General features: G+C 38.5%; 1 protein-coding gene across 8 annotated transcripts in view; it reads right to left on the bottom strand.

Annotated features, from left to right (window-relative positions):
• Window positions 1-5346: 5346 nt before the first annotated feature.
• Window positions 5347-15000, bottom strand: part of LOC138044185 (LIM domain-binding protein 2-like) — a 20665-nt gene continuing 11011 nt past the window's right edge. The window contains exons 6-13 of one of the 8 annotated variants that reach the window (XM_068890880.1): window positions 14913-15000; window positions 13610-13679; window positions 13323-13376; window positions 11303-11353; window positions 10680-10739; window positions 8840-9053; window positions 7976-8021; window positions 5347-6475 (exon numbers count right to left, since the gene is read on the bottom strand). The exon at window positions 14913-15000 is cut by the window's right edge and continues 116 nt beyond it. In XM_068890880.1, the coding sequence (XP_068746981.1) occupies window positions 6455-6475; window positions 7976-8021; window positions 8840-9053; window positions 10680-10739; window positions 11303-11353; window positions 13323-13376; window positions 13610-13679; window positions 14913-15000 (604 nt within the window). In that variant the 3' untranslated portion in view covers window positions 5347-6454. The remainder of the gene's footprint in view (window positions 6476-7975; window positions 8022-8839; window positions 9054-10679; window positions 10740-11302; window positions 11354-13322; window positions 13377-13609; window positions 13680-14912) is intronic. The other 7 variants (XM_068890881.1, XM_068890876.1, XM_068890877.1 and 4 more) reach the window with 7 other exon arrangements.

Genomic DNA, 15000 nt, shown 5'->3' with positions numbered 1-15000 from the left:
CATTCCGGTCCACGCTAATCAGCTTGATTCTGGCGTCCTTCTGGTTTATTCTGCTTTATTCTGTTGTCATTCCGCCTCGTTCCGGTATATTCCGGTACCATTCTTGTTTATTCCGTCTCATTCCGGTGTCATTCTGTTTTATTCCAGAGTCATTCCGCCTTGTTCCGGCATATTCCGGTTTATTCCGCTTTATTTGTGTCATTCCACCTCATTCCGGTGTCATTCCGGCTCGTTTCGGTATATTCCGGTACCATTCTTGTTCATTCCGTTTCATTCCGGTGTCATTCCGGTGTCATTCCGCCTCATTCCGGCATATTCCGGTTTATTCCGGTATATTCCGTTCCGTTCCGTTCCGTTCCTGTGTTTAGTAACGCCCGGTTCTCCGAATGAACAACATCAACAAATTTGCTGAAAGTTTGGGAATGCCTTTAGTCAATGTGAATATCTACAGAATGCAATTTGGATATAATCAACGCAGTTAACGCACATGTATGAAAATTGTTTCGCTTTATAAGACCAGAAAAGTTTTATAAATCGCAAATGATTGTTTCAGAGTAACATTTTATTCAAACATGGGCGAAATAGTAAAGGAAAAATAACCTCTGGATTGAAATGGGTTCGTTCCTTCAATGTTTACATCTGCAGTTACCCCCATTGACGGTCAAAAATATCATAAATTTACGGAAATCACAACACAGTTATTTTGGTGAATGTCATGAACATTGCGATCGGTCAATTAAACTACCACCGTAATCATGTGTAATCTGAAGTCTGTCGACATTCCCGTGAAGGCTTGTTAAGCGGACACAGTCGGGGAGAAGTGAGAAAACATCATGTTTTAAATTACTCGAGTTGCGTGTTTTTGTTTGTATTTTTTTTATCTGATGATAACTGCACCAGGTCTGCTAGCTTTTCTTCAAGCGAGTTTTTCTTGTTTTTTAATCCCCTCTATTCTATTATTTCGATTGGCTACTTACCGTAAATGCACTTTCACTAACTGCGAATTTTCTTCGCTAATCTATTATGGTGATTGACTACTTCGCCTTTAACGACATTTCATTAACTGGCGATATATTCCCTCTACCCTATTATTACTAGTTTGGCTACTTCGCCGTTACTGAAATTTCAATAACTGCGACATATTTTCCCTCTGTATTTTGTTATTGAGTTACTACTTCGCCGTTAATGACATTTGAATAACTGCGAAAAATTCTCTCTGTATTTTGTATTGAGTGCCTTTGTTGCGAAATTTTATTGTTATCTATAGAGTAGAATAACTGCAAATTTCTCATTTGTCAAAGTACCGTTTTTAATCTGATACGAAGTGGGCCTTTTTTGTTTTAACAATGAATTGGCAGCTTTAAAATAGAAACAAGAATCCGGATTTGGATTGTCCCAACGAAACGCACCTAAATTTCCGAGAAAATCCACTGCACCGTGACTTGGCTGGAATTTAATTAAACTGATTGTCTCGCACTGCACGCTTTCAGTCGGCAAATAATTATATTTCGGTTGCTTATGTAATAAGCAGAAAAAGTCATGACGTTATTTACAGATGCAACTAAAATGCGGCGCAAAACGTTGTCACTCTACGATAATTTTGCCTCATAAAGTTATAATTTTATCTCAAGAGCATCTGCTACACACTTTTTGGTATAAAAGCTCAATTTATCATCAGAAAAGAGGAACCAACGTGGCTTGCCCGTCGGGCAAGCTACGATAAGAAAGTGCTAGCCCGACAAGTCATTCCACTAGCCCCGGGCTATCGGACAGCACTTTCGTCGCGCCCTGAGCCTTCGTCATTCACTCTCTTTATCTCTGCCATCATTTCTTCGGTGCTCATGCAGATACTATCTTCTCTCTCTTCTATTCTCTTGAGGATCATTGACATCAGATGCGACATTCTCTGGTTGAAAGATGACTCAGCTCCGCACACCGGCCTAGAGGGTGGACCAGTTTCAGGGTCATTACACTTCTTATGATCTTTCCTGAGAGTATACAATGGCGGGAGAGGATCGTTACAGCTGACCATATTATTCCTGATCCGGTCCTCATTTCCATTGTCTTTCCCAGCTTGCAGTATTCGTGTCCACATTACAGAATGGGCATTCATCTCTTGTTCTAACTTTTTATACTGGCCTGCCGTTATGATGGTATCGTTCTGGATATGCTCCTCGCATGACCTCATGAGGTCATGCGAGGAGCATATCCAGAACGATACCATCATAACGGCAGGCCAGTATAAAAAGTTAGAACAAGAGATGAATGCCCATTCTGTTTCTGTTACAAAAGGAGGCTATGACTCTGTCATATTCATCCCTGTCACACCCAACTCTGAACTAAAGAACAGGATGCAGAACGAAGTGAAAAGATAAGGTTTCAAGATTAAGATAGTCGAACAAGCAGGCACGTCACTAAAGAGACTGCTACAAAGAAAGTTCCGACCCCCTAAGACATACGTCGTGTGACAGAGAAGATTGCTTGGTGTGCACGGGAGTGGATGGGAAGAACTCCTGTGACACGAATAATGTCACATACGAGATAGTGTGAAAAATGTGGAGATATATATGTAGGAGAAACCGCCAGAAATGCATATACTCGTGGAAAAGAACATCTAAAACTCCTGGAGGGGAGAAAAGAAGGATCGGTGCTGTGGAGACACTGCAGAGAGAAACACGAAGAAGAAAGACAAGTATTTAATATGAAAGTTACGGGATCATACAGAAATGACTCGATGACAAGGCAGATCGCAGAAGCCGTGAGAATGAAAAATGTTCCACCTGAACGGCTAATGAATAATAAAACGGAATGGAATTACTTTAAAATCCCAAGGGTCGTAGTAGACAAAGACTGACCCCACCTTTTTAGCTGTTGGGTTTTAGAATAATCTTTTAACAAAGGCATTGAAGAGGCTCGACATAGAGCGAAATTAATCTGCCAAAACTTTTTTAATACTTCTTCTTTTTACCGAAGTTTTAAAGAACATTTTAAAAGAAATTTTAGAAGATCTTCACAGGAGCCAAGAGTTTGGAGTGTCGAAGAGATAAACACAAGGTTAAAACATGGTTTCGTTGACAAAATCCTTCCTGACATCAGCGCATAAAATTGGTAGAAAGAGAATATTATTTGCAGCAAAACATTATTTGCAGGTCACGTGGTGGACTCCCGGCCAATGAGAAGGAAGGAAAAAATACATCGAATGATAATTGTTAATTATTATTCAACACATTCTCACAATGTCCAAATATGGTCATAATATTGTGATCGTTGCAGGAACATATCATATATCTTTATTTACCCTCGGATTTTAGAGTAGCTTTATGTGGCTAGTATCTCCGCGCATTTACCCTCCCATGCAACCATTATGGTACAACACAAAAGACAGACCCTAACACCGGGAACTCCATGCCCTTCTCTTTGCGAATAGCGTGTGTGGGTTACTTTGTCCCAAAAGGTTATGCACATTGACGGGTGGCGAGAGGGGACCTACGATTATCTGAGAAGACTACAGAAGAGTCTAGCCATTTGCAGATGTCGTTACAAAGGCAGCACTTTCCTCAGTTATTTTAAGACCCAGAGTGTTGGTCCGGCCGGAGTCTTTCTCGCGACCTCCCGCATGGCAGCCGGTGCTCAACCAACTGTGCGAGGTTGAAGTCATCTTTTTGTGCTTTAGTCTCAGTCACTGTTTTATTACTATACAACTATTCACGTCAGTGTCGGTGGCTAGCGATGGGTGTTTACCACTAACCACCTCCACTTCGGTGAATAGTTGTTGATTATCCTCTAAATAATCCGCATAAACCCATCTCCTGGATTTCCTACGAAAACTGCAGCAGTGAGTGAACCTGAAGCGAACGAGGCCACTCTCTAATATTTTTCTTCGGAACGCATGGAATTGCGGTTATGCACGAATAGACCAATTAAGATGCACTGTATCATCTTGCCACATTGAAGATCTCAGCGTTTTTCATTTCGCTCGTCGCAACCTCAAACTGAAGAAAGTTTCACTGTCACGCAACAAAAGAAATAAATTCGAAAAATCGTTCAATGAAAAAGGACAAGAACTTGGAATTTTGAAGAAAACAACTCTTTTAACCACCTCTCATATTCTCAGGTCTGTGCGGTACAGCGTATCTTACTTATTTGTCGAAGCGTTTCACGCAACTTTAGGAGACGCCACGTGGTCCACCAATATGGCGGCCAAAAATCAACGGAAGACATCTGGAGTTCACTTTGCGATGAAAGCTCTTACTTTCCGCTCCTGAGATAGAGTACATGTGCATGAACACATATCCTAATGTACTTGAAATGCTCAAACTGCTGAGATTCATAGGGATAGCCTTTTTTAAAAACCAACTAGCTTTGTATCGTGATGTCACGCAATCGAACGCAAGGTGACAATTCGGAATTCATACGAATGCTGTATTTTCGAAACGAAAGACGTCACGGAACTGGAAATTTGAAAACAAGATTCATTTCTAGGTCATCTTCAACTTCCTTTCAATAGAAATTCAGAAGACCTTGTGACTTTGATTTTATAATTAATTTTGATGACGTTACAGTGAAAACCATCTATTGTTTTCTTTCTTCTCTCGTGGGGTCCACAAGGTGGTCCAGTTGGGGGTACACGTTATGACCCTGCCGAAGAAATGAAGATCTCCTTTCAGTCGACGTATTAACGATCGTTAAATTACCGCAAGCAAAAATGTACATCTTCCTTCCCCTCCGCAGCATTGCAACCATTTAGGTACACTGGTACATAAAAGTGTATTGCCCAATCGATTGTTCGAAATTTGAATTCAGGCAATGAAATTCAAATTACAGTATTTGGAATAATTTTATATAATTAGCTAGCGAACGAGTGGAAAACAGCCACCGAAAATGGCTCTATCTTCTTCGTAGTAAAGCCTAATTTTTGGCTGAATGTGTAATTTTTTTTGGATAATATGGTTATTTAATGGTTTTCTAGGCAACATTTCACTTGAAATTTGTTACTTTGTATACAAATGTGTTTACAAAATGGATCAGAGACATTTTGTTTTGCATTCACGGCTGTGTCAGTTGGGCAATGTCCCTAAAGAAGATACAGCAGCGGCGGAGATGATTAGCTGCAAGCTAGCAGTTGTATATAGAATAAGGTGAGGCGAGAATATGCAAATCTTCCCTCGCCACCTCCTTTCACGTCTTGTCACTGCTTGCACAAGGCGCATGGAGTGCTTGCTTACGGCCTAGAGATGAAGTTAAGTATTTAATTGTTCATCGAATAAAGCAGTTCTCTAGACTGGCAACAAAATCATTTTTTGTCTGCAAGTTTAGACTACTGCAAACAGAACTGTCAGTGAACTGTTAATGTTGCCACCACTTCGGCAGAAAGTGTTTTTATTGTACGCGCTTTGTCAAAATAAAACAAAATAAACAGTAACAGTTAAAATAATGGAGAAATAATGTCAGCAGTGATGGCAAGTCTTTTTACAAAAAGGGAACTTGCCAACAGAACTTGTCTTAGTTAAAGAGGGCAGCATCAACAAGACATGGTCTGAGATGACCCTCATCTCTCTTGGGTCTCTGAGCCACTTGCAAAACAAAGAGCTTCCTAGCAGCTTTGGTCAAGCTATTTTTTTTGTCTATCTTTAACATTGTGGGAACAAGATTTTTCCTATTGCATGGAAAAAATGCAAAAAGGTTAATGTTTGTATTTTTTGACTACCCTGGTCCCAGACGTTTTTCTTGAGCCTTGAAGAGGTGAAGTCGAGACGCGAAGCAGCGAGAAGAGAAATTCGTCTGGTTACCTTGGACTTGAATCTCACTTTCATGCAGACGCCAGCTATCAAACACGTCAAATTGATAACTGAAAAAAGGGACCAATGGCAACTTAGCAATCACACATTCTCTCGGTATTACCAGTCAAACGAACCAATCATATTGATTTGCGAGTTTGTAAAAAATACCCATCAATTCGAGCCTGACGGTCAGATCCTGACCCTGGCGTCTGCATGAAAGTGAGACTCAAATCCAAGGTAACCAGAGGTTGTTCTCTTCTCACTGCTTCGGGACTCATCTTCACCGCTTCGCAGCTCTCTCGTGGCTCAAGAAAAACCTCTGCGACCAGGGCATTTTTTGAGTGAATAAAAAGTGAATACAATAGGATTCCCAACCAGTCAAAATATATCGTAAGAAACAGCATAAATAACTTTACATATCCCTGGCTCATAAAATCTCTACAATATAACCCTGTTGCACAGAGCATGTTTTGTGGGCAAGAAGGCCAGTATGCCTTCCATATATCCATCCTGAAAGATCCTCAGGCTTTTGAAAGGCAACACGTTGCCAAGAAGTGTTTCAGTCTCCTGGATTGTCATCTTGGTTTGGTTTTCTGTCAGTACTCCACAGGCTCGGGCTTCCACTCATCGGACTGTTGCCAAAGTCTCCATCATCTCCAACACCATTGCTTGCATCATATTGAGTGTTCTCCAATCTGGACCAAAAAAAAAAAAACCAAGACATTCAATAATGACAAAACTTGCAACTAAAACCCTAAGAAAATGCAACTGAAAGATGCACTTTGCAGACAAACTGAAGTCTCTGGTAAAAGTATATAATGAAGTAAATGCTGTGGGGGAAACTTTCATCCGTGTGTAAGTTTACCCTGGTTCAATCCCTCTTGTGCATTTGTAACACAATTGCAAGAAAAGGGTGCACCCATCAACGTTATGTACATATACATTTACATGTTCCACCACTTGGCGAAGTCTCCTTTGACTTGAGCCTTCTTTTGCTTTTGTGGCCTCATATACCATAAGCCTTTCCAAGACATCACCACCAAGGCAGCCACATTTTGAGTAGTTTTGTTTTGGAAGATTCAACTACAAAAGATGTGAGAGATGGAGAGCGAGGAGTTGCTTGCCTGTCGTCCCATTTCGCGATGCCTAAATTGAGATATTCCTATGCTGGCAATAACAGGAATAACTTTGGGCCAAAAATGAATGTACTGAGAAATATCAGTGCATGTTTTTGTGTGGTTTCCTCTCAGGAATCCAATCTCAGTACCACAGTCAAATTTCTGGTCATACCACTGCCTGGCCTGACAATGATAAATATTATTAATTTTTGTACTAATTAGTAGTAGAAAGTGGCTGGTTACTGCTTGTCTTTGGCCAGCAACACTGGTGCACCATTGGTAAGCAGAATTTATTTTCTTTCTTATTCACCTTCTACATTTCAAAAACAGCCAGCTGTTCTGACAACCTTGAATAGATTGTGTGCATCACAGGGACCACGAGGATAAACCTTTTAAATAAAACAAATTGCATCTGTCCAAATAAACCAATTTAGAGCCTAGTCCTACACATCAATGTATTCACTTTTCAATGACTTTGAAAGTGTGGCCACTAATGTAATGGTGGCATTTAACCAAGGCCAAAGGATTTTTAAAAATGCCAAAGGCATTGAATGTCTTCCAGTGTAAATAAAGCCACAGAAGAGATGCTCTTCTGTAATGAAGGACCATGATAATAACGTGTTGTTGCAAGCGAGCAAATCATTTAGAAATTACCTGAACACAAAGAATGGCACACCATTAAACAAACATTGAAATTACTTGATTACTTTGCATAAAACAATGTTAACCATTAAGTATGTTATTTGATTTAAGGACAACTTGAGTCTGAAAGGTTAATGCAAGCATACTGCGCTTTCTTCGGTCAATATTACCCCATCTATTTTGCTCTGACAAAATAAACCCTGACAAAATTCATGGCCAGCTGTCAAAAAGAAAACTTCATGCTGGAAATGCCTGACCTTGCACTGCTCCAAGTGTCCTTTGTTAAAAATTATTAAATTTCTCATTACCACAATAATAATTATTTTTAAGCTCTTTTAATATCGTCCAAACCTTACAACATACAAGCATAATGAGTGGAATTGATCCACTGATTTCTTTGTCAGAGGTCAATAGATGAGTGAACATTTCACTTACCGAAGAAAAGTCAGCTAAATCACTTTTGCCATCTTCGTAACCCAATCTGTGTTTTCAATATTAGTGAATTAAAGTACTTAGTAATTGGTTGATTTATAATTCAACTCTAGTAAAACCCACGCACTTAATACTAATCGCCCATTGTTCCATAAACTACTGGTATTGTTTACAAAATGTGTATGCTTTTCAAGAAAATTAATTAGGGTTTTCTTTGGTTTATCAATTATTACATGAAAGCTCGAGTCACTGGAGGTGATTCTTAGTCGCTACCCTTGTGCTTAGCAATCTCCCAGAGAAGGGAGGCCCCCTTAACTTCAAATAATGCATGCTGAGGAGTTAGATTTATTTTTTTAGATCATTTTCAGTACCATGCTGCAATGTTGTAACGAGTTCAGTGAACACAGTTTGGGAAGTGGAAGTTACAAGGGTCAAATTAATTTTGAATGCTGATGACCAATTCAAAATGATTTTAAAAGTTGTTATCACATTTCTGGTTGCTTCTGTTTGGAGTGACAATATTTAATTTGCAGCCCAGAATAATAATAATTATTCTCTAAGAGATGGTATGCTCAAATTGAAAACAAGCAGAATCACTGGTTACTCTGACATCTTGTAGTTTATAGATCAGGTTTAAGGCAAGCAAGAAAAACCTTTTTTTTTTTTAAATGCTAAAAACTTGTAAAAAAGTGATCAGTGTTTATTAACTTGTTTTTCCTTTTTAACTTATTACTCTGTCACATTGCAAATAAATGAAACAAGCAAGGCTATCGATAGCCAAAAGTGAGTAATCCATTCTTGTACAAATAGGTTGATACTTTTTTCCAAAAAAGAATTCATAAAATAAATAAAGCCATTTTAACACACCTTGTAATAAGCCTTTCATCTTCATCTCCGAATTCTCCACCCATGAGAGATGGCTCTCCAACCACCATGACATCTTGAGTTGCTATTGCGAAACCTGGTGTGCTTGGGGACTTCTTCTTACTCGATGTACTATTCATTCCAGTGTTAGGAGTTGATGAATTCGCAGTTGCTGGCTTGCGTTTCCGCCTCGTCCTTGTTGGACGCGTAGTATCTGCTGGAAGAAATACAGCAAACTGTTGTACCCGTACAGATACTTCTTCTGCTAAACTAGCATGTTGCATTACGACCTCACCCAAGACAAAAATGCACCTAACAAGTGCCTGGTAACTTTGAAATGGTTATGACCACAAGTGAGTTCAATGGTTATTTCAACAGAGGAGAATTTAACAACACAGCACAGGTCATAGAGTTAAAATAAGCATAGGGAAAAACGTTTTCTTATCTCCTTCTTTTAAGTGCTATCACCTTGGGTGGATCCAGGATTTTGTTTAAGAGGGAGAGCAGGGAGAGGCTAAAGAACTGTACACTAAAGGCTTGGGTAGTCTGCAGACATGACCCCTGTCAGAATTTGAGATTTCTCCATTTTATAATATCCTTGCACACATCCCCATGGTGAGCTACAATAGGTGAAGCTAGGTCAGACAAGGACTACAATTAGTAAGCAAATTTGCTTGTCCACAAGTTTCCTTTCAGTCTAAGGAGTTAAACAAAACCACCCCTAGATCTGCCCCAGTGTCACTTTTGGCATTTAGCAGCTTTGAAACTGTCAGTCTACAGACTTCTTTCTCGACTTGGACACTGAAAAAGGAAAATGGGCAGAAGACCACAATAGTCTTTGGTAACCTTTCACAGTAAAGCAAAAAAATTGTAAATGTGTCACAAAGGATTAGCCATGGACCACAAGCTGATTTGTTTTTAGATATCCAAACTGAAAAAACTCTATAATATAACGACCTCAGGATGGAGTTTTACCACAAGATGTGCAAAGAACAAAACTAGAGACAATACTGGCCTTTCATTGGGCTTCCTAGTGGTAAATAAATTTTTCTTTAAATTGGAACAGTTTACTATGAATAATTTAATAATAAGATTCACCCCCTGCACTTTAAAACAAAAAAACCAGAATTCTATAAATGCACAAGGAAATAGAAGCAACCTTGTGTATCAATAATGATTGTCTTACATTTTGTTCAAATCTGCTCATTTTACCTAAACTTTTTCCTTCCCCTATAAACTAGCCATCTTTTAACCCTTTCACGCCCAATAGTGACACTTAACGATTTTACTCGTCAATGGGAAGCCCCTCAGAAGTGAAAGGGTTACAACATGAAGCTGAACAATATTCAGCTGGTTTAGACAATAAACTCAGCTTTACTTGAATAACTATTTTGGGTCACAGAAAATGCATTGCATCTTCAAACAGGAAACAATTCAAGGCATGAAACTTTGCAAATTTAGTTTTGTTTTCTCTGGTCTTGAAAACATGTTTAGAGATCAGTTTTTCAGAATAAAACAGATCTTAGCCTCACAAAGAGCCTATCGGCCCAAACCATTATCTGGGCTTTACTAACAGAAACAGGTCCCATTCTACCACAGGAAGCCCAACTGACACAGAAAGACTATGGCAAGACTTTTTCCCCCAAACAAAAGTAATCTACTAATGGAAAGGAAAGGAACTTTATTTATTTACAGGAAAAGCACTATATCTAGTGTCTAGTATTCTAGCGCTGGAGCACAAATTGGGGACACTGTAAATTGAAACCAACAAATTGACGCAAATCAAATCAAATCCAAGGACATCTTGTGGTAAAGCTCCATCATGAGTTGAACTGAGGCTGACCTTTTTTTGAAGCAGGCTGCCCAGTCAGTGTTCTGTCAAGAAGTTTAGGAAAAGGGGATCCTTTTGAGGAGAAACAAGTATATATGAGATGTTCCAGGATTTGATGAAGGAAGTAAAAGGAAAATGGTTTAAACCCAGAAATGACAGACCTTGATGGAATTTGATCATCAGGCCAAGTGTAAACCAGAGAAGAACTGGTTTATGACTGGTGTTTTGACAACCTCAGCTGAAGTCAATTTCAGAGTCTAGAGTCAACCCTTGACTCCGAAGACAAGTTTTGCTTCCAATGCTGAAAAGTCAGTCACAAACAGTCGTCTTCAGGGCTACACCGACCTGAAGGATCCAGTTCCATAAAGAAACAACATTGTTTTGTAGGTCAAGTTATATGTTACAAAAAAAAAAAAAAAACGCCCCACAGCATTAAATAAAATGTCATGTTAATTATTACACTTTCATGCCACTGAACACTGATAATTACAAAAATATTTAGGCTTGCAATGTTTAATGATCAGTCTCCTTATAACAATTCAATTCCAAAATGTATCCTTTCTTAACAACGATTATTATAGATATTTGAAAACCAAAGATAGGGGGAATATGTATAGTGATCAGTTAAGGCCTACCTGGAGTCGTTGGAGTATTCGGCTGCCACATCATGTCACCTTGGTTATATTCTACAACACATGAATGTTAAACTTTCAAAGGTTCTTCAAAACAAGCCACAGCTTCATTGCATAATGCAATGAACTATCTTGGTAGATCACACATCCCAATTACAAAATACATCCTGTTGACTTCCAACAAGGCAGAAGTACTGCAATTTTCATAATTCTGCAGAATCTCATCTTCAAGCGCCAAACTGCGTTTTAAGCTTCCTTCAATCAAAATTCCCACGCCAAGAGTTGACCCAAAACCAGAGAGCCAAATCAATAATAATCATATTTGATGTGTGACATAACCTACTGATCAGCATCTTTGGTTCACACCATACATTAGTACATTCGAACTCAACACCGATGGAAAGCAATAGAATCTGTATGAAACTTTTTACCAAAGATTTTCGAAAAACACCTCATAATGGTATTCGAGCTGCGAACTAAACAAAAACAACCCAATTCAATTTTGCGGAGGCAGAGTCAATTTTGCTGGATATGTTGGAAATTTGATTGATTCAAGCCAAAGAGCACAAGGTGACATTCCTCAGAATTATGAACACATTCTGCGGATGTTAAGTACAAACCAAATTTCTCAATGAACTACGATGGCTAGTTTGCAGCAATCTTTGTAAATCGCGATCTTGTAAAGTTGTCTTGCACTTGACTAGAGAGGTAAGATATTCAGCACACTAATCTGTGAAACATTTGCTATTGCTGCTGTTTTGAAGTCCTGGTTTGCGTGATGTTGACCTTAAGTGGTGCTGTGACCTTTCATCATCTCCCTATTGATGTTTAATTTGTCTCGCAAGGAACTGAAGTTTCGTTCAGTTTCATGACGTATTATGATTTTTTTCGGGATTTTTTGGGGGTTTAATTAAAGAGTTCAATGATTTAAACTGAATCATTTAATTTGGTTATTTTCATACAGAAAGTAAAATTACTGTAAAGACTCGCAGATAAGCTGCACTCGCAGATAAGCCGCACCCCGAGTTTAGCAACTCAATTTTTGGAAAAAAAGTTTTTCATGAAAAAAACTCGAAAGAAATCCAAAGTCGAGGCCATGAAGTGTTCTGTCTTCATCCAAGGCAAACTCGCCAACAATGGATCAAAAAATACTTTAAAGTCTTACCCGTAATTTTAGCTCTTTAGTAGAATAAACATCATGTCCACCACTTATGACATATGATTGATATTATTCTGGTATTTGTTCACATGTATTTCTCCATTCAAGGCAGTTTTTCCATAGAATTTTGAGCATAAATTTGTTGTTTTCTTGCATGCACTGTGCGAAGCTGTGTAACCAGGCATAATATCGGACGATGGAAGACTGGACACCGAAATTCACAGCACCTTTCCCAAATGGTCTCGCAGATAAGCCGCACCTACGATTTTGATTGCAAATTTTGGAAAAAAGGAAAAAGGTGCGGCTTATCTGCGAGTCTTTACGGTAAGTCGGCTTGTCACATCACATTTTCACATCTTCGTGTTGAAACAGTGCAACGTGTATTTTGATTCCTGTACATCTAAAATGCATTTGTTTTTTAACAAAAGACCACTCCAAATGTTGACAAAATCATTGTCCCGAGGCTTTGGGTTCATGTACATGTAGTTAAAAGCTGCAAGACAGTCTCAGACTGGCAATCCCGTGTTTACAACTGCTTGCTGGTGCGTTAAATTATGGATTTTCAATACGCTTGTCCTTGAAGTGTTTTTGGTCACTTCAAAAAAATCTTGAAACTTTAGTTTACATGACACTGCTATGCGACATGCAAAAATCTGAAAACATTCACCTTTTTGTGTTTAATAGGCCAAAAGCCAAACTTTGCATAGTCAGACGACAAGACTGTGTTTTATTTTGTGACATTACTTTTCAAACGCATCATTGAACCTTTTGAGAGGCAAATGCTTCGGAAAGTTAATGTGGCAAACGCATTGATCACGAATGAGTTTGGTGGTTCGCTTATCTCTGAGCGGTACTGTATCTTACCTGGGGGAGCATACATTCTTTGCCACCTCTGAAACAGGGTTGACTTCAAACATTCTGTTCATATGGGAAAATATACTGTTAACTAAATCAATTATGGCGCAAGAATGAATTACAACACAGACTTTTGGAAAAAATCACCCAGTTAAGGTAGCTTGCAACAAAAACACTTTGAAATTGGGTGACGAGGCAGTCTAGGAAAAGATGCAAAATAAAACTGACAGAAATGTATGATTCGAGCAAGAACAGAACATGAGATCTATGGGATGGGATTACATTATGATTATTACCTCTTGGGTTCAAGTTATAAGTCTTGTGACGTGACATGAGTTCCTGCATGGGTTCAAGAATTACACAAAGCTGAAAAATAAAGAAGATTGAGTTGTTAATATTTTGAACAAAATGTCTTTAACTTAGTTTGAAGAAGAAACCATGCCAAGTGGCAACAATTTTGCTTGATCATAGGAGAAAGGAGGAAAGGTTAAGAAATTAAAGTTAAGTACATGTATAAATGGCCGAGTTAACACGTGTCCTTCACCAGAACGTAAGCAGGGCTGTCAACTCTCTCAGATAATCCTGAAAACTCCAGATTTTGGACCGAATCTCCCGATCTCAAGATTATCAGCTGAAATCTCCCAATTAATCACATTCATCAATCTCATTTCTAGTGACAATCGACATTCACTTAATGAATGAATTTTTTCTCCTGATGACTAACATATCTGGAGAAGTCAAAACTTTGCAACTAGTTTTCACCTTTGCTCTTTCAAAATAAAAGGGTTAGCAGTTGCCACTCTACCACCATTTTTGCTAAAATAAATAAAGAAATGAAAAAATATTTTGTTTCTTGCCATGAATTTTCTTTCAATCTGAAAATACGGGGCACAGTTGTTGCATAATAATTATTTAGCTGCAACGTTACGTGCACAACACCATACTCTCGATTATTCGCTATTTTCAGCAGTTTCTTTACCAACAGATTTATGTATGCGTGTATATATATATATTTTTTTTAACCATTGGCAATACAATACTGAGTAACAACTTTGCTGGCGACTTTAGGACTAGGATTTGTGAAATTGTGACTAAATTTTTGTATCTTGCAGCAAAATTGTGATTGAATTATTATCTTTTTTCATTTCGAGCCCTGAACAAATACTGCTCATCACAGCAATAATTATTAAGTTAACCCTTTCAGCCCCGAGATTTGTAACTTAAAGATATTCCTCTGTCTAATGGCAGATGATTTTACTTGTCAGTGGGGGAATGAATGGGTTAACAAAGCAATCTGGTTGTATGAGTAAACCTAGGCGACAGACCAGCATGCCACTTCTTTCGCTCAAAGAAACAATGGAGCTAACAACAACTATAAGAAAATTAATGTGCTGTAAACAGTATAGCTTTTTAAAGAAAAGGAATGCCAAGGAAGCAAAATTAATCAATCTGTTGGTGGTGAAAATGGCAAAGGAAGCTTCTTGTTTATACACATGAGTGACGGAAAATTGTGCAACCATTTTAAAAGTTCTTATTTGGATTGGAAATCTTGTTTAAATTTTCAAAATTTTCTTCAAAAACCCAACATTTTTTCCTTACCCTTAAATAATTGAGAGTGGCATTGGTCATTCCTTGTCTGGTTATGTTTTTGGATAAGGGTTCCAAAAAGGTTGGATCCTGTGCTCCA

The sequence above is a fragment of the Montipora capricornis genome, chromosome 3, assembly GCF_036669925.1.
Source record: "Montipora capricornis isolate CH-2021 chromosome 3, ASM3666992v2, whole genome shotgun sequence".
NCBI lineage: Eukaryota > Metazoa > Cnidaria > Anthozoa > Scleractinia > Acroporidae > Montipora > Montipora capricornis.
This window is presented reverse-complemented; position numbering and strand designations above follow the sequence as displayed.